Consider the following 19,651-nt stretch of genomic DNA (forward strand, 5'->3'; position numbering starts at 1 on the left):
GGCAATACTATGCCTTCTTTCTAAAGCACCGCAAGCTTGTAAGTGCAGAGTGTGATCGCTACTGTTTGATCTACAAACCAGTACTGTTCCCAATGGGTATTACCCTGTATTTTCACCTCTTTCAAGTCTAAAACTTTACCTGCTATCTCAGTATCACCGCATTCTCCAAATGTAAGACTGGAACTGAGACCAAACTATCTTATTTTTGCCGCCGCCTTTTTGAAGATGTTTAGGTGTCCTCACCTTTCTTGAAATTCCACCCATTCTCTGAGCAGTATGTATAACTTTCTTCCTAATTCTGAACACCTATTTGCATTTTAGAGTCCTAAAAATTCCACCTGGTTTAACTGTGTGTTTGTTTTTATATTATTATTATTTCTACGGCCGTTGTTTACAGTTTGAGACAGAAAAGCCTCTTTTCAAGAAAAGGACAAAGCTTATAAAAATTAAGCCCTTCTGTGTGTAAGGCCAAAGTTGTGTCACTTGGATGATGGAAGACTATTTAAACAAAAAATAAGCTATTACTGAGATACACTTGGGTAATTATTTTTGCTAATGAATGCTTCTCTGTGGTAGTTTTGCAGTCACCTTTGCTTGTATGGCCCTGAGGCTTTGGAAGTGGCCTGCCCTTGCCATGGTCCTGTATGTCTGGCACCATTGCTGATGCCCTGGTGCCATCGGGTGGTTTGAGCACTGCTTTCATGGGGCAACACGGGCTTTACCTCTTGAGGATGTTCTGGGTGTTAGTTACTGTAGTACTGAGTGTAGCTGGTGATGGAGGAAGGAGGGCACAGCTTTTTACTTTTTCTGACTGTTAAGCTTAATAGTACACCCACAGGTAACTAACAACTATTTCAAGTTGTGGCATCTCCTAACAGCCTTGTTAGCATGGTGAAAAACTGAGAGGGGTGGAAGAAGGAGCTCTGATTGTTCTAAACTTTCCTTCATCTTGACCGTTTTAAGGTTGTAAGTGCAGGACACTTGTATCTAACAATGCTAAATCTAATGCTAATGTTAAATGCTAAAGATTTGTAAAACTGACGTCTTGGGGGTTGCTTTTATCTTCAGGTTGTGTTAATTTAATAACTACCAGCTGACTTGTTTTTTTTTTTAGTTTTCCATTAAAAAGAAATTCCCATTAATTTAGCAATTTCCCTTTGTGTTACTCAAAAAGACACTAGCTGCTGGTGACAAATGGCCTTAGCTTCCCCCAGAAAAAACAGGGTGGAAGATGCAGGCTGTAGCCTGCAATACACTTGCTTCACAACATTGGCATAACCATGTGCCAAGGCTTAAAAAAAATGAATAGATAAAAAGGAAACTAAGATTAAGGACCACCCTTTCTTATACAGGGCATTTTTTAAATTCAGTGGGTTTAGTGCAAGGGAACTTGAGCAAAACTTAGTTTCACTGAAGTCAGTGACCTCTACTTTCAGAAGGACTTCTACTTTCTACACCCATTTTAGAACAGGACGCTACATAGATCCACCTCTATCAGTGTTATACAATAGTACTGTAAAATACGTGACAAAGAGAGAATATGGTTTTGCAATGTTTTTGAAAGAAATACATTTTTTTCCAAAAGGTTAATAAGCTCTAGTGAGACTTTTATAAATATGAAAAATATGCTTGCATTTTTGAACACTGATTACAGAGAGTTTTAATGATGTGTTCTAAATAAACTTCAAAAACACTGAATTTCAGCAACCTAGTGCTAGTGCTGCTTATTCCTTACACCTTTGTTCTTATCTGCAAAACAAAGACCAAATTCTGGCTGAAGGCTGCACTTGGCTTACAGCTGCCCAGTACTCGTTACACTCAAATGTTTGATCATGCTTTTGTACAGTCAAGAGTACTAGGAATACTTAAAATAATCACAAAAGGTACATGCTCACGTTAATAATGATGGGAGTTTCTGGTTTGTAGCAAAACTGCTTTTTGCACAAGACTTTCCAATATGGGTGCAAGGTTACAAACCCAGATAGGAAGGATGTTATACACCTGCAATACTAGCCAACCCTCCTGTAAGTGCTTTGGTACTATGCAACCTCTGTGTACTTCATCACGACTCCCATAAGTAGCTAACCATGCTTATTGTTTCTGGTTTCCTTTACAAGGACAACAGAACATTGTTTTATCAAGTCTTTCTTGCACATGCAAAAAGTCTACTGTAGTTTCAAGGTGTCATAAAAGATGTCAATTGGAAAACCTTGCCATAAGAACATGAATCTTAACAAAGATTCATGACAAACAAAAACAAAGCTTGTTTCAGCAGCTTGTAGAGGGGAATTCTCAAGCTACCAGGCACCACTACTTTGAACTGAGTTCCCCCCTACCTTATTATCAGCATGATATGGTATTATTCTACCTCAGATACTGATTTTTGTCTTGGCCTCAGGGACCACTCAATTTAAACATAAAGCTAAGCAAGCCCCCTCTTCTATCCTCTCAACATAACTTCTTAAGAAACTTTAGGAGTTTAACAGCTTTTGAGTGTGACAGAAGCTACTAAGCAAACATGCTTTTAAAAAGGGTGTTTTCATTTTCTTTTTTCAAGGTTTCACCAAGCCACTAGGCTTTTGTGTTCAGCAAAGCACCTGAACTGAAGCCTCTGGCCAAAGTTTGCTCCTAGAGAAAGCAAAGCAAACCTTACAAAGTATGTTTATGAAGGTACTATATGTAAATTTCTAATATTTAAGTAAACACAAAGAATACTAACAGCATAAATTTAATATCAATGTTCAAATTCAAGTACAGAAGTCAAAAATATGATTTCAACATTAAAAATTACAACACTTAAAACACCTATGTAGCTAATATGAAATACAAATAAAATTTAACTCCTCTATCTGTATCTGAATTAACACAAAAATTTAATGTATTGATGAGACATGTTCAACTAAAATATGTAACGGACCTCAATATTTGCATTAAGAAAAAATATTCAACTTCAAATCTCTCCATTGCATTGTTTTCTGTCTACATAATATTCTTTTTTTTCTTAACAAGCTTTTCAAACAAAACAGCTTACAACCAGGCTGTTAGACTCTTTAACATAAGCTACTTGGCCCATTCCTTGACCAGGAACTGAAACTATATACCAAGTTTAAAAAGGAGGTTGATCCACTGTATTTGTTTCAGGAATAAAAGGAAAAAAAAATTTTTCTTGGTCATTCAATAAATAAGGCACTTCACTGAGAAATGCTGAATAGTTAACACTACAAGAATAAAGATAGCTCACTCAAAATGAATTACATATACCCGATTTAAAAACTTAAGAACTATTTTCCATTTAATGCTAGGAGATCTTTTTTGAAGAAGCATATGGCCTGATTAGAGAGTGAGCAAGCTGCTGTTCAACGTGACAACCACAGGCAAGTAGAACTGCTGGTTACAAGGAATAACCTAGATATAAGTAAGGCTTCCATGAACTCAGAACATACGTGTATTTGGTATTGTCTCTCTTCTAGGACATTTATCTTACGTACAGCTCACTAAGCTGCAATTTGTGTGTCACACTTTTTTCTTTTGCCAATTTTTGTCTCAGGAATTATCTAAGGTGTTGAACCTGTGTTATGACTACAGCAATATACCTTACATAGCCTGATAGCATGTTGATGTAAGGCCCTTCAAAATACCACTCCATCACTGACATAATGCTATTCCAGAAGCAAAGATTTTATTGGACATGTTCTTCCTATAAAATTTGGCATTAAGTTACAGAAACAACTCTTTGAGTGTCGCATTTGCATTTCATCTTTGAGCTACAACTGGAATACTGGGAATTACGTTTATGTACTAAAAGGCAGGGTTGCCAGTTTGTTTTTTTAGTGTTTACTTCAGATTTATTACTTACAACTGAAACTGAAAAAATACTCTGCATGCAACTCACAATACAAGGGCTGGAATTGTACCGAATTATTTCAACACTAAAGATAAGCTCCTGTTGTATAAACTATTACAGGTAATAAAAATCTTTTAAACAAGTTCTCTTCAAAACAAATTTAACTAAAATGATTTAACATTCAATTGCACTAATCTTCAAAAATCAAAAGTTAAAAAAAACATGTACTTTGAAAAGTAATTCATCAATAAACGTGTAATCTGAATTTCCAGTAATTGTGCATCAGTGTGGTGTTCTTTTTCCTTCCATGGCAAGATCCAATGTAACAAATTTCAAACTTTTCAACTCCTCAACTGTGTTCTTCAGGGCAATTCAAGCCGAATAGAGCGTACAGTTGCCTGCAGGAAAAGGGGAAAAAAAAGGGAAAAAAGTTGGGGGAGAGAAGAGAGAGACTCTTAATTTCAGCAAGCATAATGCATTACCTATTCAAAGATGAAATAAGGAATAACTAATAAGGAATTTACGATAATGGTGTAATGAAAGCATTCGGTGTCTTATCCCAATGCTGCATTCTTCCCTTTCTTCTGCACCCCTAATACTAACTCAAATACTTAAGGAAAGTAAATTTAACCATACTACTTTACCTCCACTGAGCACAAATTTTTAGTGAAGAAAACTTAAATATGCCTATTAGATCGTTGTTCTAAATTGTCTCAATTTGTTACATGTAACGCTATCACAGCAGCAGTCTTTCACATTAATGCTTTAGGTCGAGGTGAGCATTAACAATGAAGTTCCATGTTCTGCCAGCCCTACTTCATAAACAAACTCTGTCTTCAGCATAATCAACAACTGACTAGAAAAGGGCATTAAATTTACTCTTATTTTGAAGTTACTGACTCTACTGAAGTCAGTCAAATTATTTCATGCATAAACAGACCAACCTTGTTCTGTCTTTCTGACTTGTGTTTCTCCAAGTTCTCCTACGCAGGCCTAGATTTACAAGCTTATGGTCCCTGTCTGTAAGCAGCAGGGACAGAAAAATAACAATCTTTAAGACAAATCCTGGGTGACTCAGATTAGAAGCTCCCAGCAATGAAGTTAACACTGAGCATGGATTTAACACTATTTTCAAACTCCCTTATAAGCTTTTAAAAACCAGTCTTACGACACTCAGAGAAAATGGTAATCCCTATCTCAAAATGGGCAAAGCCTCAGCAGTGACAGGCATTGACACATTAAATTCATCCACAGAAGCACACACCAAAAAAGAGAACATTTACCATTGTGGCATAACATCCGGAAAGTTAAAAATAATGCTATTTTTCTTTTCTTCAAATGAGAGGAGGAACACAGACTTTCTTTTACATGAAACTGACTACCCAGAGAAATAGCCCCCGTCATCAATGTTATAACAACTCTGGTTCTTAACACAAATCTAAACCTTATCTGGAAATGCAAGTGATTCAGAGATCAGTTTAAAGTCATTCTAGGAATTAAAACCCTAACTTCTGTGCTGTACTATCCAAGTGAACATCAGACTGGCTGATCCATCAGCAGGTCTGTAACAGGAGTGCTATGCTCTCCTTTGAAAACAATGAGACTGGACTGAGTATTTTTAAGAGCCCTGCTGGTCTCAAGGTTATTTTGCCATATGCACACCCCCACCTTCTCTAACTAACAGCCCAAACAGTACAGCTGAGAATGTTTTTGAGGTAAAGAAAACTGCAGCAAGCAATCTTGGGAGGTTTGCTCATTCCTACTATCTCACTGCTGCTTTTAGGGACAGAAAAAGCATATGCTTGCTTAGGGATTGTGACAAAAACAATTGTGTAAGCTATTTGATAAATATTTAAGATTTAAATTCATACTGTAAAGGAACATCCTATACTACTACATTGTAAAAATCACAAACAAAAAATACCAAACACCACTTACGATTGTATTTGATAAACAAAGCCAGTAATTTATGAATTTTTTAAGGATCTTACATTTTGTACTCAGCTGTTAATTGTCTGAACAGCAATAAAGGTAATTTTTATAACACAAACCAAGGCACTATCAAAGTAAAGAAAATGTTTATAATGAAATAGTAAAAAAAAAATTTCACACCTTTAAGTTAAATGTCCCAAATCCATGACAGAAGTCTACCAATACAGCCGTTCAAGAAGCCAGATGCTGAGTATACTCTTGAACTAGTTTACGTAAGTTTTATCCTTCATTTGTGAATTGCTACTGCATGCAATAGTTAAGAAGCTTAAACAAGTGAATCCATAGTAAGATAAAAAAAAAGTCAATCCACTCATTTCAGAATGCACGCAGTAAACAATACCACATGGTGAACTGGAATTAAACTGCTACTTATATGCTCTAATTAGCCAATAAAATGCTTTTCCTTGATTCAGAGATTTATTAGTATCTTTACTTTTCTAGTACTTTTGAATGCTTTCTTCTACCTGAAAATTAACTTCTTAAATTGTGTCACAGTGTGATGTCACATGGAATAGTAGGTGCAGAGGAACAAAGGATATTTTATTGTGGAATACACTTCTAAAACCTGGCAGATCCCTAAAACTGAGGAAATTTTAACAAAACTTCTTCCCCATAACTCTCAAGTGAGATTCAGCAGGGAGAAACCTCCCAGGACCCAGCCTCTTGCTACAGAGAGTATTATCTTAAGGACTAGAAAGAGGTGCTACCATCTTCTGATGTGCTGCATAGGTCCACATGTGCTGATGGAGCTTCCCTGAATGAAATTTTAAATTGTTAATTCAAGAGACCACTTTGCATCAGCACTGGAAGAATCATACCCATTTTGTAACACAAACCTTGACACTGTATGAACCAAATTGTTAATATCCAGCTGGATAGTAGCAAAGCTTACTTAATTGTTATAGGACAGTATAGGATTTGTAGTTCTGTCTGCTCACCAGATTTGTGAAGAAATTTGATTTTTAGGAATGTCTAATCAAGAAAAAAAGTCACTAACTGCTGCGTAGCCATGCAACAGCCCTTCATAAACCTTGCAACACAAGATGAAGGAGAAGCAGCTTGGGCAAAGTCTAAAAGAAATCAAGATACAAAACACTTGTATCTTGTTCCATAAAGACATCAAAACTGTAATTCTGTCTCTTCTGAAGAGAAAAATAACATGTGATGTACAGTACATTTTTAATAGAGCAGTTTCCTGAAGTCTCATTTTTTGTTTCCCATTACTATATAGGGAATACCATAGAATGAATCATAGAACGGCTCGGGTTGGAAGGGACCTTAGAGATCATCTAGTTCCAACCCCCCTGCCATGGGCAGGGATGAATCATCATGTCAGTACAGAGCTCTGCTGGAAATTAAGAGGATTTTTTTATTATTATTTTTAAACTTTTTTAAGGAAAGCAAAACTTTAAAAAAATTAAAGGAGTTCTCTGGTAAATACAAAAGAGTTGTTTCAAGTCGAGGGACTATATTAACTACAGTCAAGAACCATGTTTTATTACCCCTGGTAATCTAAACATAATTTATTCTGCACAATGTTCCACTGAAATCAGATTGAACATTAACATTAGCAAACCATACTGTTTCTCTTCTAAATGCTTTAGAATCCTAAAAGAGCTAATTTTGAATTGAGTACCTTATTTCTTACACTAAGTGGTCAGGCAGTTGGACTCGACCTTTGTAGGTTCCTTCCAACTGACTATGCTAAAGTTGTCATTTTTTGTAGAACATACAAAGTTTTCCATTTTAAATGCTAACTATTTATAGGAACAAAACAGAAATAGTAATTAATTTTGCAGATAAACAGTACAAATAAAACTTTAGTTTCCAAATGTTTTGTCTATCTTCGTGTTTTACAAGACATCTGATGTTTTGTTACCAAGAAAGGCAATGCTTTTTTTTTTTTTAAACTTGCTTAAATAAATGAAGAAGTCTTCACTTGGACCATATATAGTTCAAGTATTTTTCCATCTAAATTTAGTTTCAGCTAGGGGAGAAAGAGAGGAAAGAGCTGTTTACTGTGATCTTACTAAGAAAACCTTTAGCTAAATAACAATATAGACTCCTGCATTTTTGTAAACAAGAATTTGTCAAACATCTGAATTACAATTCAGGTTCTCTCTCTCCAAAACACAGCAGTAAAAACAACACTAATTTTTAAAGAGGCTATCACAATATTCTAAGACTAACAAGATTTTAACAGAGTACTTACTAGTGCACAGTGATGTAATTTCCACCAAAAAAAACCACCACTATTTTGGGACTATGTAAAACAGAGTCCTGCTATAACATGAGATTAGTGCAAGACTATGAAAGCTTTACTCCTTTTACTCGTAACAGAAGGAAACTGAAGGGCCTATCCCCAGCCTCCAAAACAGATCACGCAAATGAGTAAGATGGGAGAGGAATATCTACAACTGCAGGGACCTTCCCGAAATCTCCATCAATTCCAGATAGGACACGAGTACAGCATAAGCAGGAAACCAAACGCTGGATGTGTTTTTTTGTTTTTTAATAAATAAATAGAAAATCAATAGCCAGAGTCACTAACCAAGCAGAGAAGTCACTAGTAAACACAATGGACCTCAGTGCTACAGTTGAATCAGAAAAGCTTTTCAGAACTCTTCAATATTAAAGCACCTGTTATGTTTACTAAGTATAGGGGTCACAGCTACCTAACTCTGTATTTATGCCTGCATGCACTACTACAATTAACACCATTTTGATGTCAATTCTAAAATAAATGCCCATCTATGCAATTACATTCAAACAGAAGCTAGCATTTCAGAAGAAAACATGTGGTGTCTAAGAATTTATTTGGGTATAATTTAACAAGCAATTATATCCATTTCTTATACAAGAAATTTATGAACACAATTAAAATAAAGTCAGTTTAAAGTGTAACCTAACAAATAAATCAAAATTTCCTTCTACCGGTGGAGTTCCACCAGCAGTAAGTAAAACCAGAAATAATTCTCAGAAGAATGATCTGCTTTTTCAGGCCTCAGATGTTTACCTTCACTGAAGAAAGGGAGGTAGAAATTCTCCTACAACTCAAATCTACACAACTTCAGGTTCTCCTTTACCTGTACTTCAAAGTCATCTGGATGAGCCAAATTGATTCCAGAACCTACAAAGCTGTATTAATGATGCAAGATAGCTGACAGATAAATAATGCCTCTCAGACTTTTTTAGTTTCAATTTGGCTCTGCACTATTTCACCGCTGGTCCTGAAGCAACTTCTGCATTAATTAACACAGCTGTATAGTCTCAAAATTGGAGCTGCCTCATATCTGGCCTGAAGGACAGGGTCCAAAAAGGCAAGAGTTGGAAGTGTTACCATGTTTTTCTACATGGGCACCACACTTGACAGCAAAGCATAACTTTGCTAACACCAAGGTGTCATGCAACTTCTAGAGACAAACCCACGTTGAAATGATGTTCAAAATAATGGAGAAAGTAATTATTTCTTCTACAGGGCGTTCAGTTTTCTTTCTATTCTGTTCCTTCCTTCCTATCCCTCCCAACCCAAACTATGAACTGTCACCTTCTTCTGGAACTTCAACATGCAGCCCGGCTCCATATCCCAGAAATGAACACCTATATATATATTTCCATATATTTAAATAAATCATGAACAGAACAAGGAATTAAAAAACTCCAGGATTATCTAGTAACGTTAAAATATAGCTTATTTATCTTTCACTGAAATCATAAGTGTCTGTGTTTTATCCAAGAACCATTTTCAAAATATTTAGGTGACACCAAGTGGTAAATTGTTGTACTGCTATCTATTCAGGACTACTGTATATGGCAACAAGCAAGTAGTGTTAATACAGAAATACCTATTTTTAAAAATAGAGTTCTTTATACTAGATACAGAAGATTATTAAAGATGTCATTACTGTGTGAATATCCTGATTTTATATATCTCAGTGTTGATAAAAAAAACTGCTCTAACATTAAAAAATAACTTTCTACTTGTAGTATAACATTTAGATAAAAAAATATGCTATTTGCAATGACCAACTGAAAAATACTGAAGTTACACTATCAGTATTCAGTGATTATTTTTACAATATTTTTTCTCTGAAAACCTTTATTCCTGCAGTTTGTTCTTTTTTTTTCTCTTGACCATATACACAGTACACCCAAAGTGTTCATGAAAAACAGACTGAGTATTCTTCTTCTCCAAACTTTACCAGGTGCATAACATAGTTGATAAAAAAAAGACTTTTGTTTTGATGTTCAACTGAAGTTGATCAAAATGTAAATGTTTACATAAAAAGAACTGTTTGTGTAAAAATGTGATCTTAGATCACCAGATGATCTCAAACAAGAATACACCAAATCAGAGGAACAGAGACCCTTCTGAATCTACAAGGTCCTTCTGTATACCCCAAGACATACACATGGTAAGAGAGAAATACCAACAAATTCTCTTTTCTCATGGAGATTACCCATGCTCTATGTGCAGCATTGATCAATGCACCATGAAAACTGTTTGGAACAGTGCAGCATTACTTTGGTTGCCCCTCGCTATTCTGCATTATGTAGCAACACCAGCAGTATATGCCTTTTTTTTCTCCTGTATTCTAGCAGGTTCCCAAGGATGGCATACCTACCCCATACCAGCCTTGAGGTGTTGACTGACCACAACCTGCTGCTTTGCTTTTGTACCTACTGCTACTGTACAGAGTTAAGATGTTGACAGTATTTCTGACACCATGTAACTTCAGAGATGTCACCTGGGGAATGGGGCTGCACACCTCAAAAGGAAAGAGTTGCAGTAAGCTATTAAAATGCTATCTACTCTGCAGAACATCTACAGCTTTCTTAAAAAAGCTCAGTGTTAGTCTACACACAAAAAGTAAATAAATCCAAAGTAACTCCAATTCATCTCCTTATCAACAAAAGAAATAGATGTATCTTGTTGAAATTTTGTCTACCTTTGCAAGAAATAGGACTAGCTAAGAGCATCTTCTTTGTCTTTCAGAATTAAGAAACTTTGTCGAATCACGTATTTTGGGTTTAAGAAGCAATGTCTAAAGAGTTAGAAAACAAAATACATCTTGAAATGTACCAAGTAAACCAAAACAAGACATAAGGAAAAAATGATTAGGGGAAGCCTGGCTTTACCAACGGTTTGTCTATCAACACCAAATGAAGTATATAGCTGCAAAGTTTGTGACTGCCCAGCACAAATGATCGCACAAGGAACCTGAAATTCAATCCTTTTGCATAAAGGTCAGGAAGACAGTCTTCAACTTAATACACCGTTCAAACCCTAGTGCAAGTCATTATGGGACAAAAAAAAAAGGGAAGATGACAAAACCTTGACTCTGCCTTTCAAACAACACACCAAAAAAAGTCAACTACTAAACTGGCAAAACAGCAAACATAAAAGAATATACGTACAGATATTCTCTTAACTTTCACAGTCACAATTCCTTTTTTCTTCCTAAAATAAGGCAAAAATTATGTTCTGCTGCTATCTCTTACACCTTCTGGAAAAGTCAAACTCTTGCCCACTGTTTGGATAGTCTCTGGACTTTAGCATGGAACAGATTACTAGAAAGAAGACTTTTTCATTCTGGTTTCTAACAGCTTTTATCCATGTATTCTATTTTCAAATTCTCTCAGGGCATCCCTTTCACCTTAATCTGCTTACGTGACTTTTAAAAGAAACAACAAACTGTAAACGTTATAGAAAATTAAGCAGGCAACACCTTTATGTTCCTATAAGAAAATTACTTACCAGCTGGAATTATTCTGGGTCATCTTTGCATACTTGTATTTATAGCAAGTTGCTTCTGAGATGAAGTACACAAACTTTTCTCAAAATCATTGCTACTTACAAGCACACATACCCATGCAGCATCATTCAACATGTCAGACCACATGACAGACACTTCACTGAGTAAGAGGAATCTTCTGTCCCATCCAACAACATCCAGCCTCAAGTATTTCTTTCAACAGAGTACATTAACATAGAACAAAAACTTCTGTAGATTAGATGGGGGGAAAACAGAAAAACAAAGCACTATTTCTGGAGTCCTTAAAGCTATGTTTCGGTATTACAACAACGCAAAACACCAGAGGTTTTTAGATCAAAATGAAAAAGGTGTATCTTTCAGAAGTCAGCCACATTTGCTCTGAAAGAAGGCTGTGCATGCTCTGTGCTGAACCAAATCCTCAGAAAAGAGGATGCACAGAGGCAACAAAAGAATAAAGAACATTCAGAGTTCAAAGATAACAAGACAGCATTACCAGTACCAGGCCATTAGGTGGCTTTTAAAAATCCAAACCTGGAATTTGGGAATTCTGGTAAAAACTCGCATCATTTGCAATGCATATAGAACCCTGAAATGCTACAAAGCTTGAAAATACTGTTAGTTTAAATTCACTTTAAAACATTTTCCCTTATAGCACTTACAACTATAATTGAAGATAAAAAGCTCAACACACACTTCCCTCAATTTATTTATTTATTTATTTTTTTGAAACTTTTTGCATTCTGGATTTGATAACAGCTGTGGATAAGCATTCTTAGTTTAAAATTTTCTCTCCTATACTCCTCTGGGAAAGAATCACCAAAACAATTTCAAGCAAAACTTTTTATAACGGTAGCTTTAAGCCACAATATGGGCAGATATGCACGGCCAGATATGCAGGGAAACAAAGCAGGGCATGGAGAATGCTGTCTTGAAGCATTTCTTAGGAACAGAAGTGTCACTAACAGAGGAGCACACTTAACCTTATCGTTATTATTTTTTCTCTGAAAATTTAGGGTCACTGGAGCAAAATTATTACGTAAAGCCATTATAATAAACGCTTCTTTATCTATTCTCATTTATCCTCCTTTCATATCTAAAGCAGAATCAAACCAAAAATCAAAACCAGCAGCAGAAGATACTTTGAGAAGAGGAAGCAGCAAGCCATACATAATTTGACTAATTTTTTAACTGTTATTCAAGTGGATACATTGCTGAGCCCTGCATGCATGCACAGCTAATCAGAAATGACTATTTGCTGCATTGTGCAATCTTACCATGCTGCTATCTAGAGCTGCACGATCCAGAATCACCAAGCCCGACGCCTCAGACGCTGCCTATAAGGAATTTCGTGCCTTTCAACCTGCAAGCTCATGCCTCAGAAGGCTGACATTCTAACACATGCTTTTCCTAAAACTAGAAAGTGAAAAAAAACACTGTGGTCTCTTAATACACTGAAATAAAAGTAACGGAGTACAAACTGCCCGAAATTCCTAGATATTAGGCACGTTATTTACGAGTCTCATCTATGACCATTCCAAAACCCAAACTATGCCTTGGCCCAAACAACTCTTGCTTTGCTCCTCTTCTAAATGGTAATAAAAGCTAACTAAAAATCTTTTACATAGAATAGGACAAGAAACTAGTTTGTGTTAGCTAACAGCCTATCATCTCCAATATAAATCTTCACAGAAAGAAAGGAAACCTCTGGCTCTAGAAATAACTAGAAATATTTTTTAATGACAAAAATAATCACATTGCTGCACAAAAGTCTAGCAAGAATTAATTTCACAATACAGCACCTACAGACCTAGGCGTGCTGAAAGAAAGCATGCTACAGATACACAGGAATATTACTCAGTGGATCAGAGAAGTCAAGTGATGGTTCATAATACCTGCAAACCTATAAAGGTCAGTCCTATCTCATCTTGAAATAACACCAGGATGAAAAAGGAAGGAAAGAGAAAGCACAATTGCTGATAAGAGCACATGAAATAAATTACACAAAGTTTCATCTGGAAACACAAATTTTTAAAGCATATGGTATGTCTGTGTAACAGCCTTCAAATCTATTTACCAAAGAGCCAAAATTCTGATTTCATTTCAAATGTTTTATCAGATGAGGGCTACAACTACTAATGAAACAACGTGGCACTAGAAATCAGTTCTGTGTTTTGGATGCTACAGCACAGTATTACAGAATTGAAAAATACTGGACAGGAACCAGATATCAAACGTTACATTTTATATTATTTTTGTATTTTGACTTCAAACAGAAGTAGGGATAATGGACTGTCAGAAATGCAGTAATTTGCTTTCTCAGTTACAAGAAGAACAGAGATCACAGATTTTTATATTAGAACTTCCGCTTTCTAGCAGCCACATTCTAGTTTTAAGAAATAAATACATATGAAGATGCTGGACTTCGAAAGAATTAATAATAACTGCATCTCAGTTTTCTCCCTTTCTTGGTTTAGAAAAAATAATTTAAACAGCACTTTTTACTTCAAGAACCCTCCAATGATACCATTATAGTGCTGAAAATGTCTATAGAGAGCAACGAAAAAAAAACCTTTCCAAAACTATACACAAAGAACAATGTTAAAGTAACGTTTTTAGCTTTGTTTCTTAAGAACTATTTAAAAGCATTTATGCTTACCTAGATGTAGAAGTGTCAACTGTGCTGCCAATTCCTTTGCATCTTCTAATGTTGTACAGAGTTTGTCTGGCATGAAGTAACTGTGGGAACCATGTGCAATACTAGGAACAAGTACCTTGTACACCAGGAGTATTTTCCCATCCTGACTCGTGGTTGAATACAAGTAGTATTCTGGTGGTACCCAGTTATTTTTATAGCAAAAATAATCCAGGTGCATTACTGCAGAACTGAGGTGACTAGATTTCAGAGAATACATGCTAATTGGAGTAAGCTTTGTTCCTGGAAGAAATGGGTACATACACCTTTCAACTTCAGGGGGGCTTGGACTGTGCTGACCATTAAGACGAACTGGTGGTTTCCAGGCAGATTTTTGATGACCATCCTCTTTGCTTGGAAACCCTAAGAGACTTTCAGAACAGGGACTTATCTGATCATTAAAATGTTGTTTCCAAGTACTTTCTTTGTTAATTGGCTTTGCCAGTGTTACCTCAATATTAGCTCCATCAATGCACCTCCCATTCATTACAGACATGGCAGCAACTGCATCCTCTCGGTTGAAAAAATGAACAAAAGCATAGTCTCTCAGCTTCTTTACACGTTCAACCACCCCTGGCTTGAACTTGTTGAATTCAGCTTTAATTGTGTCTTCCGTAGTAGAGAGCATTAAATTTCTTACATACAACACTTTGACTCTCTGCATTGTTTCTTCATCAACTTCTTTCTCCGGGTCTGCCCAATCTACTTGAATAGTATGACCCCAGAGCTGGAACGTTCCTACAGCAAAGAAGCATTACATCAATAAGAAAGATGCAAAGGAAAACAAAGCCATTCTTATAGACTACCTCTATAAGAAGCAAACAAACATGATGCACACCACCAGAATCAGACGGTTCTGTTGTCTGCATCCACTTAAGCAAAATTTGTAAAATGTTACTACCTGAAATAATTAAAGAAAATAATCATAAAAATGATTCTCTACTAAAATATTAAAGACCTGCTTTCAACCGTCTTTAAAATATGAAATACCAGTAACATCACTCATACCCCTCAATGAAAACAAGGGACACAATTCAAGCTCAGCTTTAAAAGAATTCCTGTGCAGGGACTAGTACATGCAAATGAAGACTGGATGCATGCCCAAGCAAATATCTATCTTGTTGTAAACTGCAGTAACTTGTGTTCATAAAACAAACGCTTGCTTGTTTTGTTCTCAGAACTGCTTAAAATTTCACTTCTTTTAAAAAGCGATTCATAAACAAAAAAATGTTTTAGCTGAAAGGCACTACTGCAGTTTTGTAACTCAAAGTACAATAAATCAAGGAGAAAAGAGATTACTATCCCCCCCCCAAAAAAGAGTCACATATACTCCCGCCCCAGAATTTGATTTAATTAAAAAAAGAGGTTTACCTGGGATTAGCCTCCTTCTAGCTATTGCAGCTGCTCTGTGGGACTCATATTCTACGAAAGCAAAGCCACGATTTTTAGTTTTGTCAATGGCACTTGGATAAACAATGACATCCACCACTCCTTCTGTAACTTTTTTCATTTCATTCAGTATTTCTTGTTTCGTCTTTTCTTTTGGAATTGCTCCAATAAATAGCCTGCAGTTGTCCAAGCTGACGCAGACACCAATAAACTTCCCTGGACGAATTTCATAGTTGTTAAGAATCCTGATGGCTAGCTGGGCTTCCTCTTTAGCAGTGTACATTACAAAAGCATAGCCTCGATTCTCACCGCTGAATTCCATCATCAGTCTAAACTCGTAGATCTTCCCAGCTCTCTCGAAAATAGGAACCAATTCATCTTCATACATATCACGAGGAATCTTACCCACAAAAACTTCACATCCACGAGGCGGTGGGGGACCTTCCCAACCTTAAAATGAATTGTCCAACAAAAACTTTAGTACAAATGCCAGACAGGCACAACTCCACACGCAATTTGGGGTTAGAACTTATTTACTTACTATTAGTCAGGTTAAAACTGGTATATTCTCATCTTATTTATTTATGTTTAAATACGAACTGTACACACAGAGCAATAGTCCTTTCTTTCCTTTTTTGTTGTTTTTCTAAATTCCTTTTCTATTTCTTTCACTTAAATTTGGATGACAAGCCACTGAAACTAACATTATTTAAAACACTGGCAGGCTTGTTGTCAGTCTACATTTCAATCATTTTTTGCCCCTTAAAATTATGTGTTACTTATTAGTACAACTGATATGAGGTAACTCAATTGCTAGAGAAAGAACTTGTTATACTTTCTACATTTAACATTTTAAATTTGCAAAACTTTCATCACACTTCTTACCCACATTTTAAGAAGTTTTTGGTAGCCCCCAGAGCCTTTTTCCCCCCCCTCAACAGCACTCAAAAGGTCCAACATCTTGGTTTCACCATCTCCGTTTATCCACTAAAACAAGAATCCCTAAGGACGGTAGGATATGAAACCATCTTTTTTTTTCAGTACCCAAGAACACTGAATATTTTTCCTCCTAAAAATGGATCAGTTTTCACAGGCTGGAACTGGATGCTAAGGGGCGAAACAAAAAATCCACAGAACAGATCCATGCATCTTGTCCTTATGCCAAGCACACTGATGTATAATAAAGACTGTATCTCTGCCATACATGCCAAAAGACATGTTCAACAGATAATGTAAAAATGAGTATACACTTTTAAAAAAATACGGAGTAATGGTCCATAATTATGTCATTTATCTTCCCAAAATCTGCATTTTTTAAAAAAAGGTTGCCTAACTTAAAAAAAAAAAAATAAGCCAATAAATTAGAAAAGAGTTTCAAATACAGACAAATCATTCAATCGTAACTAGTATCTTTTTTGAAAGCTTTGACAAGAAAGGTTCTCTACAGAAGAGAAAGGAAGGGGTATAAAGCTGTTAGAAAAAAATAAAATTTGGTAACTAAGTATTAGTATGAAATGACAAAGCATAAGGAGGCAAAGGAAAAATGTGACAGTTATCAAGTTACAACAAGAAAAATAATCAAATGTTTCACTTTGGCTTGAATTTCACGATTACCTAAATATGATTAATTCTGTAATTAACTTAAAGTTTTTCCTTCACATAAGTATCACCAAAGGACAAGTAATTTACTCCTGATTTTTTTTTTAAACGGAACCACTACAGAATTTTTGCGTTCTCGCAGATTAAGTTTATAAACTGTACACAAATTACACACATAAGAATATTATGTTTGCAGCAATCTAAGCAGAGGACCCAAACAAAGCAATGAAAATTGTTTTGTTTCTTCAAAAACACTTTTCTGATATACTTTCCTCGAGTGGCATAAGTGACAAGAACCTTGCTACTAACAGTGAAGGTGGCAAAAAATTAAAAATAATGAATAAATCAGTTTTTATGGTTAATGTTGAGCCAGATCAACTGCTTGCTCTGGATAATACAACAGCCACACAAACAGCATGGTAACAGAAAAACAAAGCTGATATCTCCTCCAACAGCAAAACAAGCTTATATAAACTATGTCATAAGCAAAAATCACAAAAAAAAAGCAAATAGTAATTGTAGTTTCTCAGAAACCATCTCAAACATCCAAGTCTCACTTGTCCTAGAAAACTGTTCATAGTTACTTAGGGCAACTTCCAGCCTAAGAAAATACGAAAATACATGAAGACTAGAAGTAGACAAATAATTAATGTCAGTGAACAGATCTATGGAAAATACTTTGTCAAACAGATCTCATTTCAGAAAAGATTACCGAAGTCCATTAATAAACATAATTTTTGCCAAAGGAGTACACCTAATACTGTATAACGTTTTAATTAAAATTGTAATTTTACATTCCACAATGTTTTCATTATGAGAAAAAAATTATTAGCATAGAAACAGGCTGAAGTCTCAGAAAGCAGCCAGCAAAGCCCTGCAGTTCTGTATTCAGGGCCATTTTCAAAAGAATTTCATTCAGCTCTGTTCTTCTATTTTACCAATGCTGATAAAAGTAGGCAGGTAATTTTAGTCAGGAAAAGCTTCCAAATAGCAATCATTTTGATGCAGCTGTCTGTTAAACTGCATGTAGGAATGAGCAGTAGAGCTCAGGCTTACAAACGTGACTTAAAGCCATGGGATCACAGGTCACTAGGAAGAATGATCCAAAACAGTGGCACAAAGAATCTACCATCTTTCTGCTTGTGTAAGTGCATAATCTGTCTCAAAAAGAAGAGTTACTGCATTTAGAGAGTTATAGCCAAGACTAATGGCAAAATTATTATACATAAGTAACTGATAGCATTATTAGAGAGAATGGCAGGTACTAGATGTCTTATCAGGAAAACTCAAACTATTTCAGACTAGAAAAAAAAGCCTAAATTCAGCAGGGAAGATGTTACCCATTTTAACAAGCTAAGAGTAGAGTAGATAAACCCATCTTCCAGAGTTCTCAAAATCAAAGCCAGATACTTTTCTGAAAATGCATTTTTGGAAAAAAAAAAAAAGTCAGACTCAACACAGCAGTAACGGAGGAGAAAGTAAATACCCAAGAAGTTGAAACTAAATGATTTAGAAACCACCTATTTTCTTAAAACGTTCTCAGGAACACCGAGAATAAAAAACACAATGACATTTTGGTAGAAGAAAACAAAACCATGTATTTTAACTCTTGAATACAAGAATAATGAAAAAAATGTAATTAAGAAAGACACCTAGTGAACTATGCCTCCTCCTGTATTTAAGTTTCTTCACTCAAAACGACAACAACAAAAATCATTCCTTTGGGTTTTATCCATTTATTTCATAAGCTTTCACCATTTCCAGCACAAAATAAACCCATTAGTTTCATGCATCCCCATAATCATGCCAGTTGAATGATCTCGCAACATCTTTAAACAAAAACACTCTTATGAGTTCTACTCAAAACTAAGGCTCATTTAAATTTTTTTTGGAAATTAAGTTTAAAGTGCTGAACAAAGGCTTCTAGTTGCACTACCTGTGAATGTTTTACTCATTTTCTGTAAGTAAATCCGCAGCAGCAGTTCCAACAAAAGCATTTCAGGAAGGGATATGGCTATTTTAAGGTGCGAGATTTATTGTTGTTATAGTATTTACACAAAAATTAAGTCTTCCAACGCAGTAACATTCCTAAAAGTATTTACTAAACCCAGTACTACAGCCACTGTTTCCAAATTGCAATATACATATTCCATATACTGCAGGACTATTAATTTTAATTATTTTGTCACTGACTTAAGTGAAAATATAATTGGGCATATACAAAAAACACTTTAGTGTCAGAGTTTGTTTTCACTGCAGCAACGAGTTACCTATTCAATGAAGAGGTCTCCTGCTTGTACCGTGATAAACCCCAAACCACCATAAGTTAACCGAGAAGATTACTGTAGTTTTTATAGC

At 35.6% G+C, this 19,651-nt stretch overlaps 1 protein-coding gene across 4 annotated transcripts in view; it reads right to left on the reverse strand.

Moving 5' to 3' along the window:
- Window positions 1-2,712: 2,712 nt before the first annotated feature.
- LOC308194779 (putative RNA-binding protein 46) overlaps window positions 2,713-19,651 on the reverse strand; it is a 36,805-nt gene continuing 19,866 nt past the window's right edge. For all 4 annotated transcript variants that reach the window (XM_080591097.1, XM_080591094.1, XM_080591096.1 and 1 more), the window contains exons 4-6: window positions 15,677-16,144; window positions 14,270-15,043; window positions 2,713-4,242 (exon numbers count right to left, since the gene is read on the reverse strand). In XM_080591097.1, coding sequence (XP_080447223.1) covers window positions 4,217-4,242; window positions 14,270-15,043; window positions 15,677-16,144 — 1,268 coding nt within the window. In that variant the 3' untranslated portion in view covers window positions 2,713-4,216. The remainder of the gene's footprint in view (window positions 4,243-14,269; window positions 15,044-15,676; window positions 16,145-19,651) is intronic.

Source organism: Anser brachyrhynchus (assembly GCF_964034855.1).
Source record: "Anser brachyrhynchus genome assembly, chromosome: 4".
NCBI classification, from domain to species: domain Eukaryota; kingdom Metazoa; phylum Chordata; class Aves; order Anseriformes; family Anatidae; genus Anser; species Anser brachyrhynchus.